Source organism: Bombina bombina, chromosome 3, assembly GCF_027579735.1.
Source record: "Bombina bombina isolate aBomBom1 chromosome 3, aBomBom1.pri, whole genome shotgun sequence".
Taxonomy (NCBI): domain Eukaryota; kingdom Metazoa; phylum Chordata; class Amphibia; order Anura; family Bombinatoridae; genus Bombina; species Bombina bombina.
The window spans coordinates 701,587,235-701,609,596 of NC_069501.1; the positions used below are offsets into that span (position 1 = coordinate 701,587,235).

The 22,362-nt window shown below is 40.8% G+C and overlaps 1 protein-coding gene across 2 annotated transcripts in view; it reads left to right on the forward strand.

The window, feature by feature from the left end:
* UBE2G1 (ubiquitin conjugating enzyme E2 G1) overlaps nucleotides 1–21,604 on the forward strand; it is a 218,928-nt gene extending 197,324 nt beyond the window's left edge. For both annotated transcript variants that reach the window (XM_053707499.1, XM_053707498.1), the window contains exons 5-6: nucleotides 7,483–7,605; nucleotides 19,976–21,604. In XM_053707499.1, coding sequence (XP_053563474.1) covers nucleotides 7,483–7,569 — 87 coding nt within the window. In that variant the 3' untranslated portion in view covers nucleotides 7,570–7,605; nucleotides 19,976–21,604. The remainder of the gene's footprint in view (nucleotides 1–7,482; nucleotides 7,606–19,975) is intronic.
* The last annotated feature ends 758 nt before the right edge of the window (nucleotides 21,605–22,362 follow it).

Below are 22,362 nucleotides of genomic sequence, written 5' to 3' on the forward strand. Positions count from 1 at the left end.
CTTTTTTAGTGCTTTTCTGTGCAGCTAAAAATACTGACAGAGACATTCAGCTTCCCTCTGCATGATACAGGGCATCTCTGAAGGGCTCAAAATGCTTCAGTCGTGTTTGAGGAGGGTAACAATCACAGTAGACTGTGGCAGTTGTTGTGACTTTAAAAAACGTTTTTGTCATTTATTATTCTGTTTTTGTTATTAAGGGGTTAATCATCCATTTGCAAGTGGGTGCAATGCTCTGCTGACATGTTACATACACTGTAAAAATTTTGTTAGTGTAACTGCCTTTTTTCACTGTTATTTCAAATTTTGTCGAACTTTGTTTCTCTTAAAGGCACAGTAACGTTTTTTATATTGCTTGTTAACTTGCTTTAAAGTGTTTTCCAAGCTTGCTAGTCTGTACAAACATGTCTGAAACAGAGGATACTTGTTCATTATGTTTAAAAGCCATGGTGGAGCCCCATAGGAGAATGTGTACTAAATGTATTGATTTCACCTTAAACAGTAAAGATCAGTCTTTATCTATAAATGAATTATCACCAGAGGGGTCTGTCGAGGGGGAAGTTATGCCGACTAACTCTCCCCACGTGTCGGACCCTTCGCCTCCCGCTCAAGGGACGCGTGCTAATATGGCGCCAAGTACATCAGGGACGCCCATAGCGATTACTTTGCAGGACATGGCTGCAATCATGAATAATACCCTGTCAGAGGTATTATCCAGATTGCCTGAATTGAGAGGCAAGCGCGATAGCTCTGGGGTTAGACGAGATACAGAGCGCATAGATGCTGTAAGAGCCATGTCTGATACTGCGTCACAATATGCAGAACCTGAGGACGGAGAGCTTCAGTCTGTGGGTGACGTCTCTGAATCGGGGAGACCTGATTCAGAGATTTCTAATTTTAAATTTAAGCTTGAGAACCTCCGTGTATTGCTTGGGGAGGTATTAGCTACTCTGAATGACTGTGACACAATTGCAGTGCCAGAGAAATTGTGTAGGCTGGATAAATACTATGCAGTGCCGGTGAGTACTGATGTTTTTCCAATACCTAAAAGGCTTACAGAAATTATTAGTAAGGAGTGGGATAGGCCCGGTGTGCCCTTTTCCCCACCTCCTATATTTAGAAAAATGTTTCCAATAGATGCCACTACACGGGACTTATGGCAGACTGTCCCTAAGGTGGAGGGAGCAGTTTCTACTTTAGCAAAGCGTACCACTATCCCGGTTGAGGACAGTTGTGCTTTTTCAGATCCAATGGATAAAAAATTAGAGGGTTACCTTAAGAAAATGTTTATTCAACAAGGTTTTATTTTACAGCCCCTTGCATGCATTGCGCCTGTCACTGCTGCGGCGGCATTCTGGTTTGAGGCCCTGGAAGAGGCCATCCATACAGCTCCATTGACTGAAATTGTTGACGAGCTTAGAACTCTTAAGCTAGCTAACTCATTTGTTTCTGATGCCATTGTTCATTTGATTAAACGAACGGCTAAGAATTCCGGATTCGCCATCCAGGCGCGTAGGGCGCTATGGCTCAAATCCTGGTCAGCTGATGTAACTTCAAAGTCTAAATTACTCAACATTCCTTTCAAGGGGCAGACCTTATTCGGGCCTGGTTTGAAATAAATTATTGCTGACATTACTGGAGGTAAGGGTCATACCCTTCCTCAGGACAGGGCCAAATCAAAGGCCAAACAGTCTAATTTTCATGCCTTTCGAAATTTCAAGGCAGGTGCAGCATTAACTTCCTCTGCTTCAAAACAAGAGGGAACTTTTGCTCAATCCAAGCAGGCCTGGAAACCTAACCAGTCCTGGAACAAGGGCAAGCAGGCCAGAAAGCCTACTGCTGCCTCTAAGACAGCATGAAGGAGCGGCCCCCTATACGACAACAGATCTAGTAGGGGGCAGACTCTCTCTCTTCGCCCAGGCGTGGGCAAGAGATGTTCAGGATCCCTGGGCGTTGGAGATCATATCTCAGGGATATCTTCTGGACTTCAAAGCTTCTCCTCCACAAGGGAGATTTCACCTTTCAAGATTATCTGCAAACCAGATAAAGAAAGAGGCATTCCTAAGCTGCGTACAAGATCTTCTTGTAATGGGAGTGATCCATCCAGTTCCACGGACGGAACAAGGACAGGGGTTTTATTCAAATCTGTTTGTGGTTCCTAAAAAAGAGGGAACCTTCAGACCAATTTTGGATTTAAAGATCCTAAACAAATTCCTCAGAGTTCCGTCATTCAAGATGGAAACTATTCGAACCATTTTACCCATGATCCAAGAGGGTCAGTACATGACCACAGTGGACTTAAAGGATGCCTACCTTCACATTCCGATTCACAAGAATCATCATCAGTTCCTGAGGTTTGCCTTTCTAGACAGGCATTACCAATTTGTAGCTCTTCCATTCGGGTTGGCTACAGCCCCAAGAATTTTTACAAAGGTTCTGGGCTCACTTCTGGCGGTCCTAAGACCGCGAGGCATAGCGGTGGCTGCTTACCTGGACGATATCCTGATACAGGCGTCAAGCTTTAAAATTGCCAAATCTCATACAGAGATAGTTCTGGCATTCCTGAGGTCGCATGGGTGGAAAGTGAACGAAAAAACAACAAATATTCCAAGAGCGCCAACTAGAGGCAAAGGAAAATTCTAACAGATGAATCAATAATTATCAAACATTATCAAACATTTATTCAACATATAGTTAATAACATGGATCCATGTAACATATATACTAAAATAAGCTAAAAATTCACAGTACTAACAAATAAATAATAATTGCTAAAAACACAATAATTGCTAAAAACACAATATAAGGGTATGTCACCAATTACGGGGATATACAAGGTAAGAGTCATATAAAATGATATTTGAGGAGAAGATGGTCCAATATGTCAAATGGAGTCTATATATATAAAATTAAAAAAAGTCCAGTGAATAAATCCAGTGAAAAAATCAAATATAAAAATAAACTGATGATGAAAGAACTTTTTGAAAAAAATCCCTTGGAGAGATTGTGTGAAAAAATAAATGTAAAAAATATATATAAAATATATATATAAAAAATATATTAAAACTTAAAAATGGGGGACCCCCTAAAATCAATAAGTGTCAAAAATAAGTGACAAAATATATGACAAAATAAAACAGTGTGTGTGTAAAATCCAGGTGAAAAAATATAAAATCCAGGTGAAAAAATATATAAATTGAAAATAGTGTGTATATAATATAATCCAGGTGAAAGTTTCAGTTATTAAATGTTAATGAATAATCCTCCTTGTGGCTAAATCCATATGAATGATGGTAATGAACTCTTTGAGCTAGATGACTTTACTTTTCTTTTCAATATAAACTCTGGTAATCCCTGTAAATCAAAAAAATAACATAGTGCAATAAAGTTTCAAAAAGCAGAAAATAATGAAATAATGCTCAAAAGATTCCTGCTTTTTGAAACTTTATTGCACTATGTTATTTTTTTGATTTACAGGGATTACCAGAGTTTATATTGAAAAGAAAAGTAAAGTCATCTAGCTCAAAGAGTTCATTACCATCATTCATATGGATTTAGCCACAAGGAGGATTATTCATTAACATTTAATAACTGAAACTTTCACCTGGATTATATTATATACACACTATTTTCAATTTATATATTTTTTCACCTGGATTTTACACACACACTGTTTTATTTTGTCATATATTTTGACACTTATTGATTTTAGGGGATCCCCCATTTTTAAGTTTTAATATATTTTTTATATATATATTTTATATATATTTTTTACATTTATTTTTTCACACATTTTTTCACACAATCTCTCCAAGGGATTTTTTTCAAAAAGTTCTTTCATCATCAGTTTATTTTTATATTTGATTTTTTCACTGGATTTATTCACTGGACTTTTTTAATTTTATATATATAGACTCCATTTGACATATTGCCCCATCTTCTCCTCAAATACCATTTTATATGACTCTTACCTTGTATATCCCCGTAATTGGTGACATACCCTTATATTGTGTTTTTAGCAATTATTGTGTTTTTAGCAATTATTATTTATTTGTTAGTACTATGAATTTTTAGCTTATTTTAGTATATATGTTACATGGATCCATGTTATTAACTATATGTTGAATAAATGTTTGATAATGTTTGATAATTGATTCATCTGTTAGAATTTTCCTTTGCCTCTAGTTGGCGCTCTTGGAATATTTGTTGTTTTTTCGTTGTTCTTACTAGGGTAAGCTAGATACCCTTTATCCAGGAGCTATAAGGAACTAGGCTGAGCTCTGTTAGATATTTTGTACTGGAAAGTGAACGAAGAAAAGAGTTCTCTATCTCTTCTCACAAGGGTTTCCTTCCTAGGGACTCTAATAGATTCTGTAGAAATGAAAATTTACCTGACAGAGTCCAGGTTATCAAAACTTCTAAATGCTTGCCGTGTTCTTCACTCCATTCCGTGCCCCACGGTGGCTCAGTGCATGGAAGTAATCGGCTTAATGGTAGCGGCGATGGACATAGTGCCATTCGCGCGCCTGCATCTCAGACCGCTGCAATTATGCATGCTCAGTCAGTGGAATGGGGATTACACAGATTTGTCCCCTCTACTAAATCTGGATCAGGAAACCAGAGATTCTCTTCTCTGGTGGTTATCTCGGGCCCATCTGTCCAAGGGTATGACCTTTCGCAGACCAGATTGGACAATTGTAACAACAGATGCCAGCCTTCTAGGTTGGGGTGCAGTCTGGAACTCCCTGAAGGCTCAGGGTTCATGGACTCAGGAGGAGAAAATCCTCCCAATAAATATTCTGGAGTTAAGAGCAATATTCAATGCTCTTCTGGCTTGGCCTCAGCTATCAACACTGAGGTTCATCAGATTTCAGTCGGACAACATCACGACTGTGGCTTACATCAACCATCAAGGGGGAACCAGGAGTTCCCTAGCGATGTCAGAAGTCTCCAAGATAATTCGCTGGGCAGAGACTCACTCTTGCCACCTGTCAGCGATCCATATCCCAGGTGTAGAGAACTGGGAGGCGGATTTTCTAAGTCGTCAGACTTTTCATCCGGGGGAATGGGAACTCCATCCGGAGGTGTTTGCTCAATTGGTTCTCCGTTGGGGCAAACCAGAATTGGATCTCATGGCGTCTCGCCAGAACGCCAAGCTTCCTTGTTACGGATCCAGGTCCAGGGACCCAGAAGCGGCACTGATAGATGCTCTAGCAGCGCCTTGGTTCTTCAACCTGGCTTATGTGTTTCCACCGTTTCCTCTGCTCCCTCGTCTGATTGCCAAAATCAAACAGGAAAGAGCATCGGTGATATTGATAGCGCCTGCGTGGCCACGCAGGACCTGGTATGCAGACCTAGTGGACATGTCATCCTTTCCACCATGGACTCTGCCTCTGAGACAAGACCTTCTAATACAAGGTCCTTTCAATCATCCGAATCTACTTTCTCTGAGACTGACTGCATGGAGATTGAACGCTTGATCCTATCAAAGCGTGGCTTCTCCGAGTCAGTAATTGATACCTTAATGCAGGCACGAAAGCCTGTCACCAGGAAAATTTACCACAAGATATGGCGTAAATATCTTCATTGGTGTGAATTCAAGAATTACTCATGGAGTAGGGTTAGGATTCCTAGGATATTGTCCTTCCTCCGAGAGGGTTTGGACAAAGGATTATCAGCTAGTTCTTTAAAGGGACAGATTTCTGCTCTGTCTATTCTTTTACACAAGCGTCTGGCAGAAGTTCCAGACGTTCAGGCATTTTGTCAGGCTTTAGTTAGAATTAAGCCTGTGTTTAAACCTGTTGCTCCTCCATGGTTCTTAAAGTTCTTCAAGGGGTTCCTTTTGAACCCCTTCATTCTATTGATATCAAACTTCTTTCATGGAAAGTTCTTTTTCTGATGGCTATTTCCTCGGCTCGAAGAGTCTCGGAGTTATCTGCCTTACATTGTGATTCTCCTTATCTGATCTTTCATTCAGATAAAGTTGTTCTGCGTACAAAACCTGGGTTTTTACCTAACGTGGTTTCTAACAAGAATATCAATCAAGAGATTATTGTTCCATCATTATGTCCTAATCCTTCTTCAAATCTAGACGTAGTCCGTGCCTTGAAGTTTTACTTACAGGCTACTAAAGATTTTCGCCAAACATCTAACCTGTTTGTTGTTTACTCTGGACAGAGGAGAGGTCAGAAGGCCTTGGCAACCTCTTTCTTTTTGGCTTTGGAGTATAATCCGTTTAGCCTATGAGACTGCTGGACAGCAGCCTCCTGAAAGGATTACAGCTCATTCTACTAGAGCTGTGGCTTCCACCTGGGCCTTTAAAAATGAGGCCTCTGTTGAACAGATTTGCAAGGCTGCAACTTGGTCTTCGCTTCATACTTTTTCCAAATTTTCCAAATTTGATTCTTTTGCTTCTTCGGAGGCTGTTTTTGGGAGAGAGGTTCTACAGGCAGTGGTTCCTTCCGTTTAAGTTCCTGCCTTGTCCCTCCCATCATCCGTGTACTTTAGCTTTGGTATTGGTATCCCACAAGTAATGGATGATCTGTGGACTGGATACACTTAACAAGAGAAAACATAATTTATGCTTACCTGATAAATTTATTTCTCTTGTAGTGTATCCAGTCCATGGCCCGCCCTGTCCTTTTCAGGCAGGTCTAAATTTTAATTAAACTACAGTCACCACTGCACCCTATGGTTTCTCCTTTCTCGGCTTGTTTCGGTCGAATGACTGGATATGGCAATGAGGGGAGGAGCTATATAGCAGCTCTGCTGTGGGTGATCCTCTTGCAACTTCCTGTTGGGAAGGAGAATATCCCACAAGTAATGGATGATCCGTGGACTGGATACACTACAAGAGAAATAAATTTATCAGGTAAGCATAAATTATGTTTTTTAATGAACCATGATCTGCTTATATTAATAATACATTAACTGATTATTTCACACTCCAAAAGGAGAAGACAGGAGTGTCTACTACCCCTTTTTATTTAAAGGGACATGAAACACACACTTTTTTTTTTTTCTTTCATCATTCAGATAGAGAATACAATTTTAAACATCTGATTTGCTTCATTCTTTAGATATCCTTTGTTAAAGAAATAATACACAAGGGTCAGCCAATCACATGAGGGATCTTTATGCAGCCAACAATCAGCAGCTACTAAGCCTATCTAGATATGCTTTTCGACAAAGGATATCAATAAAATGAAGCAAATTAGACAATAGACGTAAATTGGAAAGTTCTTTTAAATTAAGACAGATTTTATCTCCCTTTGTGTTGTCCTATATGTCAAATCTTGCAATACATGTAAACACAAATTTTATTTTAGTTTTTGCTCTTTATTTTTAACTTTCTTTGTAAATTTTGGAAAATTTTATATAAATAAATAAAAATGATCACACACACACCCTCCCATTTTTAAAAAATGTGTATTGTTAATTGGTTTAGGTATTTAAAGCAATATTTTTTGTTTTGTTTTTTAACAGAAAGAGTGGAGAGAAGACCGGAATGGAGAATTTAAAAGAAAAGTTGCACGCTGTGTTAGAAAAAGCCAAGAGACTGCTTTTGAGTGACATTTAAGTAGCAGCTCATAGCTTCATGAATTCAGGGTAATGTGTTTTTGTTTTTGTGTGGTGTGGGTTTCTATCCCCCTATTTTATACTAAAGTAATGTTTCTTCTACAAGATACGAGTCCACGGATTTCATCCTTGTGGGATATTATCCTCCTGCTAACAGGAAGTGGCAAAGAGCACCACAGCAGAGCTGTATATATAGCTCCTCCCTTCCCCTCCACCCCCAGTCATTCTCTATGCCTGTGTTATACTAGGAAGAGGTAAAGTGAGGTGTTAGTGTTAGTTTCTTCAATCAAGAAGTTTTTTATTTTAAATGGTACCGGTGAGTACTGTTTCCCTCAGGGGGATTTGGAAGAAGAATTCTGCCCTGAGGTTGATGATCTTAGCAGCTGTAACTAAGATCCATGTTGGTTACCACAGATCTGAAGGTAATACAGGAGACATCTTCAGTGTGGAGACCGATTCATGCTACCAGCAGCATTGAGTTATGTGCAGCCTTTTATTCTGAGGAGACTTGGTATGTCAGAAAACGGCTGAAAATGTATTCCCTGTTAGGGAAGGGGTAAGCAGTAGACATATCTTCAAGGGGGGTGTTACTGAAACCTATTAATTATTTATTTTATTCTGTTATTTTTTTTTATTTTTTTTTTGGGCAAGGTTTTTAATGACAGAGACTGAAAGATTCATTATAAAGACACTGGGTTATATGTTTTGCGGTTGGTTGTTACACATTATGACCGCAGTATTTTATTAAGGGGTAATCATTTCCACATGGCTTGTATCGTAACCGCTCCTCCATGCGGTTGTCTGGGCCTACTCGGTCATCGGTCCTGATGGGCGGGGCTTATTTTCACACGCTCAGACGCGCTCTGTATTCTGGCTAGGAAGCAGCAGGCATTAGCTCCGGTGGAGCTTAAGCAGAGTTCTTTCCTCTCCGGATTGTTGTTGAGTCTTCTCAAAGTACCTGGGGGCAGGTAGGCGCCACAGCAGAGCTGTGGCGAGGTGCAGAGGGTATTTTTTTGCTGACTTTATTATAAATGGCTATAAATACTTTCTCCAACATAGGTGTGTCCGGTCCACGGCGTCATCCTTACTTGTGGGATATTCTCTTCCCCAACAGGAAATGGCAAAGAGCCCAGCAAAGCTGGTCACATGATCCCTCCTAGGCTCCGCCTACCCCAGTCATTCTCTTTGCCGTTGTACAGGCAACATCTCCACGGAGATGGCTTAGAGTTTTTTAGTGTTTAACTGTAGTTTTTATTATTCAATCAAGAGTTTGTTATTTTAAAATAGTGCTGGTATGTACTATTTACTCTGAAACAGAAAAGAGATGAAGATTTCTGTTTGTAAGAGGAAAATGATTTTAGCAACCGTTACTAAAATCCATGGCTGTTCCACACAGGACTGTTGAGAGGAATTAACTTCAGTTGGGGGAACAGTGAGCAGTCTTTTGCTGCTTGAGGTATGACACATTCTAACAAGACGATGTAATGCTGGAAGCTGTCATTTTCCCTATGGGATCCGGTAAGCCATGTTTATTCAGAAAGTAAATAAGGGCTTCACAAGGGCTTATTAAGACTGTAGACTTTTTCTGGGCTAAATCGATTCATATATTACACATATTTAGCCTTGAGGAATCATTTAATCTGGGTATTTTGGTAAAATAATATCGGCAGGCACTGTTTTAGACACCTTATTCTTTAGGGGCTTTCCCTAATCATAGGCCGAGCCTCATTTTCGCGCCGGTATTGCGCACTTGTTTTTGAGAGGCATGACATGCAGTCGCATGTGTGAGGAGCTCTGATACATAGAAAAGACTTTCTGAAGGCATCATTTGGTATCGTATTCCCCTTTGGGCTTGGTTGGGTCTCAGCAAAGCAGATACCAGGGACTGTAAATGGGTTAAAGTTAAAAACGGCTCCGGTTCCGTTATTTTAAGGGTTAAAGCTTCCAAATTTGGTGTGCAATACTTTTAAGGCTTTAAGACACTGTGGTGAAATTTTGGTGAATTTTGAACAATTCCTTCATACTTTTTCGCAATTGCAGTAATAAAGTGTGTTCAGTTTAAAATTTAAAGTGACAGTAACGGTTTTATTTTAAAACGTTTTTTGTACTTTGTTATCAAGTTTATGCCTGTTTAACATGTCTGAACTACCAGATAGACTGTGTTCTGAATGTGGGGAAGCCAGGGTTCCTTCTCATTTAAATAAATGTGATTTATGTGACACTGAAAATGATGCCCAAGATGATTCCTCAAGTGAGGGGAGTAAGCATGGTACTGCATCATTCCCTCCTTCGTCTACACGAGTCTTGCCCACTCAGGAGGCCCCTAGTACATCTAGCGCGCCAATACTCCTTACTATGCAACAATTAACGGCTGTAATGGATAATTCTATCAAAAACATTTTAGCCAAAATGCCCACTTATCAGCGTAAGCGCGACTGCTCTGTTTTAGATACTGAAGAGCATGAGGACGCTGATGATAATGGTTCTGAAATGCCCCTACACCAGTCTGAGGGGGCCAGGGAGGTTTTGTCTGAGGGAGAAATTTCAGATTCAGGGAATATTTCTCAACAAGCTGAACCCGATGTGATTACATTTAAATTTAAGTTGGAACATCTCCGCGCTCTGCTTTAGGAGGTATTATCCACTCTGGATGATTGTGAGAATTTGATCATCCCAGAGAAACTATGTAAAATGGACAAGTTCCTAGAGGTCCCGGGGCTCCCAGAAGCTTTTCCTATACCCAAGCGGGTGGCGGACATTGTAAATAAAGAATGGGAAAGGCCCGGTATACCTTTCGTCCCTCCCCCCATATTTAAAAAATTGTTTCCTATGGTCGACCCCAGAAAGGACTTATGGCAGACAGTCCCCAAGGTCGAGGGAGCGGTTTCTACTTTAAACAAACGCACCACTATACCCATAGAAGATAGTTGTGCTTTCAAAGATCCTATGGATAAAAAATTAGAAGGTTTGCTTAAAAAGATGTTTGTTCAGCAAGGTTACCTTCTACAACCAATTTCATGCATTGTCCCTGTCACTACAGCCGCGTGTTTCTGGTTCGATGAACTAGTTAAGGCGATCGATAGTGATTCTCCTCCTTATGAGGAGATTATGGACAGAATCCGTGCTCTCAAATTGGCTAATTCTTTCACCCTAGACGCCACTTTGCAATTGGCTAGGTTAGCGGCGAAAAATTCTGGGTTTGCTATTGTGGCGCGCAGAGCGCTTTGGTTGAAATCTTGGTCAGCGGATGCGTCTTCCAAGAACAAACTACTTAACATTCCTTTCAAGGGGAAAACGCTGTTTGGCCCTGACTTGAAAGAGATTATCTCTGATATCACTGGGGGTAAGGGCCACGCCCTTCCTCAGGATAGGTCTTTCAAGGCCAAAAATAAACCTAATTTTCGTCCCTTTCGTAGAAACGGACCAGCCCCAAGTGCTACGTCCTCTAAGCAAGAGGGTAATACTTCTCAAGCCAAGCCAGCCTGGAGACCAATGCAAGGCTGGAACAAGGGAAAGCAGGCCAAGAAACCTGCCACTGCTACCAAGACAGCATGAAATGTTGGCCCCCGATCCGGGACCGGATCTGGTGGGGGGCAGACTCTCTCTCTTCGCTCAGGCTTGGGCAAGAGATGTTCTGGATCCTTGGGCACTAGAAATAGTCTCCCAAGGTTATCTTCTGGAATTCAAGGGGCTTCCCCCAAGGGGGAGGTTCCACAGGTCTCAATTGTCTTCAGACCACATAAAAAGACAGGCATTCTTACATTGTGTAGAAGACCTGCTAAAAATGGGAGTGATTCATCCTTTTCCATTAGGAGAACAAGGGATGGGGTTCTACTCCAATCTGTTCATAGTTCCCAAAAAAGAGGGAACGTTCAGACCAATCTTAGATCTCAAGATCTTAAACAAGTTTCTCAAGGTTCCATCGTTCAAGATGGAAACCATTCGAACAATTCTTCCTTCCATCCAGGAAGGTCAATTCATGACCATGGTGGATTTAAAGGATGCGTATCTACATATTCCTATCCACAAGGAACATCATCGGTTCCTAAGGTTCGCATTCCTGGACAAGCATTACCAGTTCGTGGCGCTTCCTTTCGGATTAGCCACTGCTCCAAGGATTTTCACAAAGGTACTAGGGTCCCTTCTAGCGGTGCTAAGACCAAGGGGCATTGCAGTAGTACCTTACTTGGACGACATTCTGATTCAAGCGTCGTCCCTTCCTCACGCAAAGGCTCACACGGACATAGTCCTGGCCTTTCTCAGATCTCACGGATGGAAAGTGAACGTGGAAAAGAGTTCTCTATCTCCGTCGACAAGGGTTCCCTTCTTGGGAACAATAATAGACTCCTTAGAAATGAGGATTTTTCTGACAGAGGCCAGAAAGACAAAACTTCTAAACTCTTGTCGGACACTTCATTCCGTTCCTCTTCCTTCCATAGCGCAGTGCATGGAAGTAATAGGTTTGATGGTAGCGGCAATGGACATAGTTCCTTTTGCGCGCATTCATCTGAGACCATTACAACTGTGCATGCTCAGTCAGTGGAATGGGGACTATACAGACTTGTCTCCGAAGATACAAGTAAATCAGAGGACCAGAGACTCACTCCGTTGGTGGCTGTCCCTGGACAACCTGTCACAAGGGATGACCTTCCGCAGACCAGAGTGGGTCATTGTCACGACCGACGCCAGTCTGATGGGCTGGGGCGCGGTCTGGGGATCCCTGAAAGCTCAGGGTCTTTGGTCTCGGGAAGAATCTCTTCTACCGATAAATATTCTGGAACTGAGAGCGATATTCAATGCTCTCAAGGCTTGGCCTCAGCTAGCGAAGGCCAAGTTCATACGGTTTCAATCAGACAACATGACGACTGTTGCGTACATCAACCATCAGGGGGGAACAAGGAGTTCCCTGGCGATGGAAGAAGTGACCAAAATCATTCAATGGGCGGAGACTCGCTCCTGCCACCTGTCTGCAATCCACATCCCAGGAGTGGAAAATTGGGAAGCGGATTTTCTGAGTCGTCAGACATTGCATCCGGGGGAGTGGGAACTCCATCCGGAAATCTTTGCCCAAATCACTCAACTGTGGGGCATTCCAGACATGGATCTGATGGCCTCTCGTCAGAACTTCAAGGTTCCTTGCTACGGGTCCAGATCCAGGGATCCCAAGGCGACTCTAGTAGATGCACTAGTAGCACCTTGGACCTTCAAACTAGCTTATGTATTCCCGCCGTTTCCTCTCATTCCCAGGCTGGTAGCCAGGATCCATCAGGAGAGGGCGTCGGTGATCTTGATAGCTCCTGCGTGGCCACGCAGGACTTGGTATGCAGATCTGGTGAATATGTCATCGGCTCCACCATGGAAGCTACCTTTGAGACGAGACCTTCTTGTTCAAGGTCCGTTCGAACATCCGAATCTGGTCTCACTCCAGCTGACTGCTTGGAGATTGAACGCTTGATTTTATCAAAACGAGGGTTCTCAGATTCTGTTATTGATACTCTTGTTCAGGCCAGAAAGCCTGTAACTAGAAAAATTTACCACAAAATATGGAAAAAATATATCTGTTGGTGTGAATCTAAAGGATTCCCCTGGGACAAGGTAAAGATTCCTAAGATTCTATCCTTTCTCCAAGAAGGATTGGAGAAAGGATTATCTGCAAGTTCCTTGAAGGGACAGATTTCTGCCTTGTCTGTGTTACTTCACAAAAAGCTGGCAGCTGTGCCAGATGTTCAAGCCTTTGTTCAGGCTCTGGTTAGAATCAAGCCTGTTTACAAACCTTTGACTCCTCCTTGGAGTCTCAACTTAGTTCTTTCAGTTCTTCAGGGGGTTCCGTTTGAACCCTTACATTCCGTTGATATTAAGTTATTATCTTGGAAAGTTTTGTTTTTGGTTGCAATTTCTTCTGCTAGAAGAGTTTCAGAATTATCTGCTCTGCAGTGTTCTCCTCCTTATCTGGTGTTCCATGCAGATAAGGTGGTTTTACGTACTAAACCTGGTTTTCTTCCAAAAGTTGTTTCTAACAAAAACATTAACCAGGAGATAGTCGTGCCTTCTTTGTGTCCGAAACCAGTTTCGAAGAAGGAACGTTTGTTGCACAATTTGGATGTTGTTCGCGCTCTAAAATTCTATTTAGATGCTACAAAGGATTTTAGACAAACATCTTCCTTGTTTGTTGTTTATTCTGGTAAAAGGAGAGGTAAAAAAGCAACTTCTACCTCTCTCTCTTTTTGGATTAAAAGCATCATCAGATTGGCTTACGAGACTGCCGGACGGCAGCCTCCTGAAAGAATCACAGCTCATTCCACTAGGGCTGTGGCTTCCACATGGGCCTTCAAGAACGAGGCTTCTGTTGATCAGATATGTAGGGCAGCGACTTGGTCTTCACTGCACACTTTTACCAAATTTTACAAGTTTGATACTTTTGCTTCTTCTGAGGCTATTTTTGGGAGAAAGGTTTTGCAAGCCGTGGTGCCTTCCATTTAGGTGACCTGATTTGCTCCCTCCCTTCATCCGTGTCCTAAAGCTTTGGTATTGGTTCCCACAAGTAAGGATGACGCCGTGGACCGGACACACCTATGTTGGAGAAAACAGAATTTATGTTTACCTGATAAATTACTTTCTCCAACGGTGTGTCCGGTCCACGGCCCGCCCTGGTTTTTTAATCAGGTCTGATAATTTATTTTCTTTAACTACAGTCACCACGGTATCATATGGTTTCTCCTATGCAAATATTCCTCCTTAACGTTGGTCGAATGACTGGGGTAGGCGGAGCCTAGGGGGGATCATGTGACCAGCTTTGCTGGGCTCTTTGCCATTTCCTGTTGGGGAAGAGAATATCCCACAAGTAAGGATGACGCCGTGGACCGGACACACCGTTGGAGAAAGTAATTTATCAGGTAAACATAAATTCTGTTTTTTAGCAGTTAATCCTTCCCTTAATACTTAGGGTGCAATAATTTTTGGAAACCTTATTTGGGATTGAGTTAATTTTGAAGATAAATTAACGGTTTACCGCACTTTTGAAAAAATTGTTCACTTTTTATTTTTTAAAGACACAGTACACGTTTTCTGAAAACTGTTTAAAGCATTTAATAAATGACTATTGTTGGTTTTTACTGGTCTGTTCAGCATGTCTGACATTGAGGAATCTCAGTGTTCTATGTGTTTAGATGCCATTGTGGAACCCACTCTTACATTGTGTACCTCTTGTACTGAAAGGGCCTTACATTGTAAAGAGCATATTCTAAGTAAAGATAGTGTGTCTAAGGATGAGTCTAAGGATTATTCTCAGTCTGAAGAAAATCAGGATATGCCATCCAATTCTCCCCAAGTGTCACAACCATTAACGCCCACACAAGTGACGCCAAGTACCTCTAGTGCGTCTAATTCCTTTACTCTGCAGGAGATGGCTGCAGTTATGTCAACTACCCTTACAGAGGTATTATCTAAATTACCAGTGTTACAGGGTAAACGCAGTAGGTCAGGTATTAATGTGAATACTGAATCCTCTGATGCTTTATTAGCTATTTCCGATGTACCCTCACAGTGTTTTGAGTTGGGGGTCAGGGAATTGCTGTCTGAGGGAGAGGTTTCAGACTCGGGGAATGTGTTACCTCAGACAGATTAGGAGGCTATGTCCTTTAAATTTAAGCTTGAACATCTCCGCCTGTTACTTAGGGAGGTTTTAGCGACTCTGGATGATTGTGACCCTATTGTAATACCACCAGAGAAATTGTGTAAGATGGACAAATATCTAGAGGTACCTACTTACACTGATGTTTTTCCGGTTTCTAAAAGAATTTCGGAAATGATAAAAAAAGGAATTTGATAGACCAAGTATACCGTTTTCTCCCCCTCCTAATTTTTAAGAAAATGTTTCCCATATCTGACACCATTCGGGACTCGTGGCAAACGGCCCCTAAGGTAGAGGCAACGATATCTACCCTGGCTAAGCGTACAACTATACCCATTGAGGACAGTTGTGCTTTCAAAGACCCTATGGATAAAAAATTAGAGGGTCTTCTAAAGAAATTATTTATTAATCAGGGGTTTCTTTTACAACCTACGGCTTGCATTGTTCCAGTAACTACTGCAGCAGCTTTTTGGTTTGAGGCTCTGGAAGAGTCTCTTAAGGTTGAGACCCCGTTAGATGATATTTTGGATAGAATTAAGGCTTTCAAGCTAGCTAATTCTTTTATTACTGATGCCGCTTTTCAAATTGCTAAATTAGCGGCGAAAAATGCAGGATCTGCTATTCTAGCGCGTAGAGCGCTGTGGCTCAAATCTTGGTCTGCTGATGTATCATCAAAAACTAAGCTTTTAGCTATTCCTATTAAAGGTAAGACCCTTTTCGGGCCTGAATTGAAGGAAATCATTTCTGACATTACAGGAGGTAAAGGCCATGCCCTACCTCAGGATAAGGCTGTTAAGATGAGGGGTAAACAAAATAATTTTCGTTCCTTTCGGAATTTTAAAGGAGGACCCTCGGCTTCTTCTTCCTCCACAAAGCAGGAAGGGAATTTTACCCAGTCTAAGTCAGTCTGGAAACCCAACCAGAATTGGAATAATGGTAAACATTCCAAGAAGCCTGCTGCTGCTACAAAGACAGCATGAAGGGGCGGCCCCCGATCCAGTAGGCGGCAGACTTTCTTTCTTTGCCCAGGCTTGGGCAAGAGATGTTGAGGACCCCTGGGCGCTGGAAATAGTGACCCACGGTTACCAATTAGAATTCAAGGACTTTCTCCCAAGAGGGAGATTTCATCTTTCAAGATTATCAGCAGACCAGATAAAGAGAGGCGTTCTTACGCTGTGTAAAAGACCTTTCTACCATGGGAGTAATTTGTCCCGTTCCAAATAGAAGTATCCAAGATAATCCGATGGGCGGAGGCCCACTCTTGTCATCTGTCAGCAATCTACATCCCAGATGTAGAGAACTGGGAAGCGGATTTTCTAAGTCGACAGACCTTTCATCCGGGGGAGTGGGAACTCCACCCGGAGGTGTTTGCCTCACTGATTCTCCGATGGGGCAGACCGGAATTGGATCTGATGGCATCTCGACAGAATGCCAAGCTTCCAAGATACGGATCCAGGTCGAGGGATCCTCAGGCCGAACTGATAGATGCCTTGGCAGTGCCTAGCTTATGTGTTTCCACTGTTTCCTCTCCTTCCACGCGTGATTGCTCGAATCAAACAGGAGAGAGCTTCAGTAATCCTTATAGCGCCTGCGTGGCCACGCAGGACTTGATATGCGGATCTAGTGGACATATCCTCTCTGCCACCGTGGAAACTCCCTTTGAGACAGGACCTTCTCATTCAAGGTCCTTTCCAACATCCAAATCTAATTTCTCTGCAGCTGACTGCATGGAGATTGAACGCTTGATTTTATCTAAGCGAGGATTCTCCGATTCGGTCATCGATACTTTGATACAGGCTAGAAAGCCTGTCACTAGAAAAATCTATCATAAGATATGGCGTAAATATCTTTATTGGTGTGAATCCAAGGGTTTCTCATGGAGTAAAGTTAGGATTCCCAGGATTCTGTCTTTTCTCCAAGAAGGATTGAAGAAAGGGTTAGCAAGTTCCTTAAAGGGACAGATTTCTGCTTTGTCAATGTTTCACAAACGTTTGGCAGATGTGCCAGATGTTCAGTCTTTTTGTCAGGCTCTAACTAGAATTAAGCCTGTATTTAGACCAATTACTCCTCCCTGGAGTTTGAATTTAGTTCTTCAAGGGGTTCCGTTTGAACCCATGCATTCCATAGATATTAAATTGTTATCTTGGAAAGTTCTGTTTTTGGTTGCTATTTCTTCTGCTCAAAGAGTTTCTGAGCTTTCAGCGTTAGTGTGATTGCCTTATCTCATATTTCATTCTGATAAGGTGGTTTTACGTACCAAACCTGGTTTTCTTCCTAAGGTTGTTTCAAATAAGAATATTAATCAGGAAATTGTTGTTCCTTCCTTGTGTCCTAATCCTTCTTCTAAGAAGGAGCGTCTGTTACATAACCTGGACGTTGTCCGTGTCTTAAAGTTCTACTTGCAGGCAACTAAGGATTTCCGTCAATCATCTTTATTATTCATTGTTTATTCTGGAAAGCGTAGGGGTCAGAAAGCTACGGCTACCTCTCTTTCTTTTTGGCTGAGGAGTATCATCCGCCTGGCATATGAGACTGCTGGACAGCAGCCTCCTGAAAGAATTACGGCTCATTCTACTAGGGCTGTGGCTTCCACATGGGCCTTTAAAAACGATGCATTTGTTGAACAGATTTGTAAGGCTGCGACTTGGTCGTCCCTTCACACTTTTTCAAAATTTTAAAAATTTGATACTTTTGCTTCTTCTGAGGCTGTTTTTGGGAGAAAGGTTCTTCAAGCAGTGGTGCCTTCCGTTTAGGTCTCTGTCTTGTCCCTCCCTTTCATCCGTGTCCTGTAGCTTTGGTATTGTATCCCACAAGTAAGGATGAAATCCGTGGACTCGTATCTTGTAGAAGAAAAGGAAATTTATGCTTACCTGATAAATTGATTTCTTCTACGATACGACGAGTCCACGGCTCTCCCTGTCATTTTAAGACAGATTATGTTTAATTTTTTACAACTTCAGTCACCTCTGCCCCTTTTAGCTTTTCCTTTCTCTTCCTTAAACCTTCGGTCGAATGACTGGGGGTGGAGGGGAAGGGAGGAGCTATATATACAGCTCTGCTGTGGTGCTCTTTGCCACTTCCTGTTAGCAGGAGGATAATATCCCACAAGTAAGGATGAAATCTGTGGACTCGTCTTATCGTAGAAGAAATCAATTTATCAGGTAAGCATAAATTTCCTTTTTTTCATGTTTCTTTCATGATTCAGATAGAGAATAAAATTTTAAATAACTTTCCATTTTGCTTCATTCTCTTGGTATCCTTTGCTGGGAGCTAGCTGAACACTTCTAGTGATTCAGTGACTAGAGCAGTGTTTTCCAAACTGTGTCGTGACACAGTGTGTCGGCAGCAGTGTGTAAGTGTGTCCCTGCTTTAGCACAATTTTTTTTTAATTGAAATTTCTTTTTACATTTTTCTTGTGGTTTCCGACTTTCCGCCTGCCTACTACGCATATCACATTGTTGATACGTGAATGATACCTAGTGGGTCACAGATCATCTTAACCTATTGGTGCAGCTCAGTGGGAACTGAAACTATTCCCATTGGCGGCTTTGGCGGTACATTGGCTCCTGACTGCACGTGTAGTCTCCTCAATCGGCTCTTGACTGCATGTGTAGTTAGTGAGTGGGACAGCAGTGCGGGCAGTAGTCCGTACAACTCGCAGAGCTCTGAGGCCGGCAGCTTAAACGCTGAGCTGAAGTCAGAAGTCAAAGTTTTTTTTTTCTGCAGCTAGCTCCCAGTAGGCATTGCTGCTCCTGCTCTTGATATATGCATAGGAAGTGGAAGCTTAAAAATGCTTGATGATAAAATGTCTTTATCTAATATTCCACTAAATATTCAGAAACTGTTTACCCATCAACCTCATACGTCCCATTAAAATAGTAAGTAGCTATTGGTGGTATTAAACTTTTTTTAATTTTTTTACATACATACTGTTACTTGTAAATATATTTTGTTATTATATCATTTATGTATGTGTGTGTATCTCTTAAAACAAGTTAGTTTAACCTCCTGTTTGCTTCTACAACTGAATTACTGTGTCATAAAATGATGTAGGTTTAAAAAGTGTGTCACCAACCTGAAAAGTTTGGAAAGCTCTGGACTAGAGGCATATATGTGCAGCCACCAATCATCAGCTTGCTCCTGGTAGTGCACTGCTGCTTCTGAGCCTACCCAAGTATGCTTTTCAACACATGCTTCTAAGAGAATGAAGCAAATTGGGTTACAGGAATAGATTGGGAAGTTAGATTTGCATGCTCTTTCTGAATCATGAAAGTTTAATTTTGAATATACTGTCTCTTTAATTTCCATCAGAAATTCTAATAGGTAACCACTCTTTATTAATCAAATTTAAAATGTCTTACTTTCAGTTGTTGGTGATTTAGATCTGATACCAAATTAGTTTGTGCCAAACTCTCTAAGGAGTGACCCACTTTTTATAATCATACCTTTGGGACAAAAATTCCAGAACAAATGTTATATCATTTACAGTGTGTGCAAGTTAAAATGTCATTGTTGTCATATGCAAATATGGCAGAGGAAACATTTTCTTCTAACTATTGTCTAGATGTGGTTTATCCAGAAAAGATTTTAAGAATACTCTCTAAAATGCAATGCTGGCTCAGAATGAGTGTTCCAGAAACTGTTTTGTAGTGTGTGTACAAACTGGTTGGGTTTTTTTTGTTTTTTGGGGGGGTTGGGGGGGGGAGGGGTTGGTTTTAAGCTGGACAAAATGTTTTACTTATAATGTTAAATTACTTTCCTTTATTTCAGGTCTCCATTTGAGAAACAAGGCACTGTTTTTCCTGCACTCTACCCACCTTTTTTGCTGGACTTTTTATTGTAATTTGGCAAATACTGGCTGGCACTGGATTGCAATAAAACATGCCAGGTATCTGACATACCTAACAAGTGCCAACCTATAGGTGATTTTCACATTTCAAAATCCAATGAACTGCTTTAAACTTCAGGAAGAATTGTACAGACTTGTACATAGCACAACATGATCTGGATAATATATATATACTATTCATGTACATCCATAAATACACATTGTACCAAATAAATACTTTTTTAGGGTAAAAATTGTGTAGTCTAGTGGAAATGCAAAAAGGAAAGAAGAAACAAAATGAAGAATAAAAGGAAGAACAGTCATAGTTTGGCTTTTTCCGGCCTTCTTTTCAGTTTGATATCTCCAGCAGTGATTTTTGTAAAAAAGCATGTAAAAATGTAAGCCATTAGATTAAATTCTTTTAAATTTGCTTCCATATCTGTTAAGGTAATTGAAGCCTTTCCAACTTGTATCTTCCTTCTAGTCTTAGAATGGCCACTGACTTCACTATGCATACAAAGCTCAAAGTTTATATATAAATATATTTTTTTCTTTTAAGCTTTTAGATTTGGCCCTTATCTAGAGTAGTTTTTTTTAAATACTGCACGCCCTTATGGGGGAGCCTTTGAGACAGGGATGCATTCTTGTCTTCATTTCATGCAACACTTTAGTACACCAGTGGTAAATAATTTTGTAGATGGCATTGTATAATTTATTTCCCTTAACTTGTTGGGTCACTGCAGGAATTTAGTTACCTTTTAAATAATTACATACATATAGCCCCTAAGGGGACAAAACTCTGGTAATTAAACTTCTGAAGTGCCTTGTTGCCTGCTATTTTGTGTCCTTGGAAAAATGAACCCCACAGATTATAGAAAAATGATTTGGAAGGTGAGAAGTATTTAGCAGGTCTGCTGTTTGTTCAGGTCATAGTGGTTTTGCTACAAGAGCACTCAGAAACCAGCTGCTTTAAATAAAGACTAGTGACCATTGGTAACTGTTCTGTGCAGTCCTATTCCTCAGATGTCTGGTATTAAAATTCAGAAAAGAAAAGCATTGATATTGACTTATCACAGCATCTTCAAAGTTTAACGTATTGTATTTTCTGTTGCAGACTTGTTACATTCTTTTGCTATCCTCATTTCCACCTCATTTTACCTTTTTATCCTTCTATTGCTGTATTTTCCTCACCTAATGTAAAAAAAAAAGTGATGTATATTTTCATGTAATTTGATTTTGAAATTCTCCTCCTGTAGTGAGTTCTTCCAAAATATATTTTTTTCCAATATGTGTGATGCCTGTTTATTGAAGTATTTATCGGTCTAATTTTGTAAGTGAAGCCTAAACAAAAAAAAAGGTATGGATCTCTCTGAAAACAATCTTGATGCCCTCCTTTCCAGACTGAATTGGCTATTCCAGAAATCCCTGTTGAAATCCCCCTTTTTAATTTGATAAGTACTAATGTCTGTTTTGAACATCAACCTTATTTTGCTTAACACAGTTAAGGTGTGTACACCTTTTAAACATGCCACTGGTGATTCTAAACAAACAATAAAATTGCATTTCATAAAGGGACTTTTGTATTCCATTTTTTTCTATTGTAGTGCCATAAATGTGGTCTTTCAGTAGTAATCTGTTCCACCACTTCAAACTCAATACTGTTGGTGTCTGACATAGAGGTATTTGCAGCACTTTAATCTTAAAGGGACATGAAACGCTGTGTGATTGTTTACTAGTGGCACATGCATGTTAGTGCACAAAAAAAAGGGGAATAAAAATCGCCAGCAGCCTCTGAGTGTTTGGATGTACATTTTATTGTTTTTAGCAGGCAAATGCTGACAAAAGTAATTCAATATGTCTCACAAAATGTACTGTGGTGGTGAGTTAATTGCACAGGTATAGAATTAAAGTAAATTTAACCAAGTGCATGCTAGACATAATCTATGAGCATTAGATCAGGCTTGTACAAAACATTGATTATATAATATAATATATATATATATATATATATATTTTATATCTATATGTGAAACAGAAGAGGGAGGGGCGCACAGCAGAGAAAAACTCCTGGTGTAGTATGTCTGGACACTTGTTTAACAGTTACAATACGGTGACAAATGCAAACTCACGTGTTTCCACCTCAACCATATGAGGTATAGATAAGACTCTGAGTGGTGAATATCCACTAAGGAAGGCAATCAAATCCCCTTGTGTCTGCGACCTGTCTTTCACTCCTCATGAACAGTCCTCACCTCTCCGGCAGAAACTTAACCACTTCTAGAAAGGGGGGCTGTGAAATGTATCTTGGAGGAAAAGCTTCTCACAAACG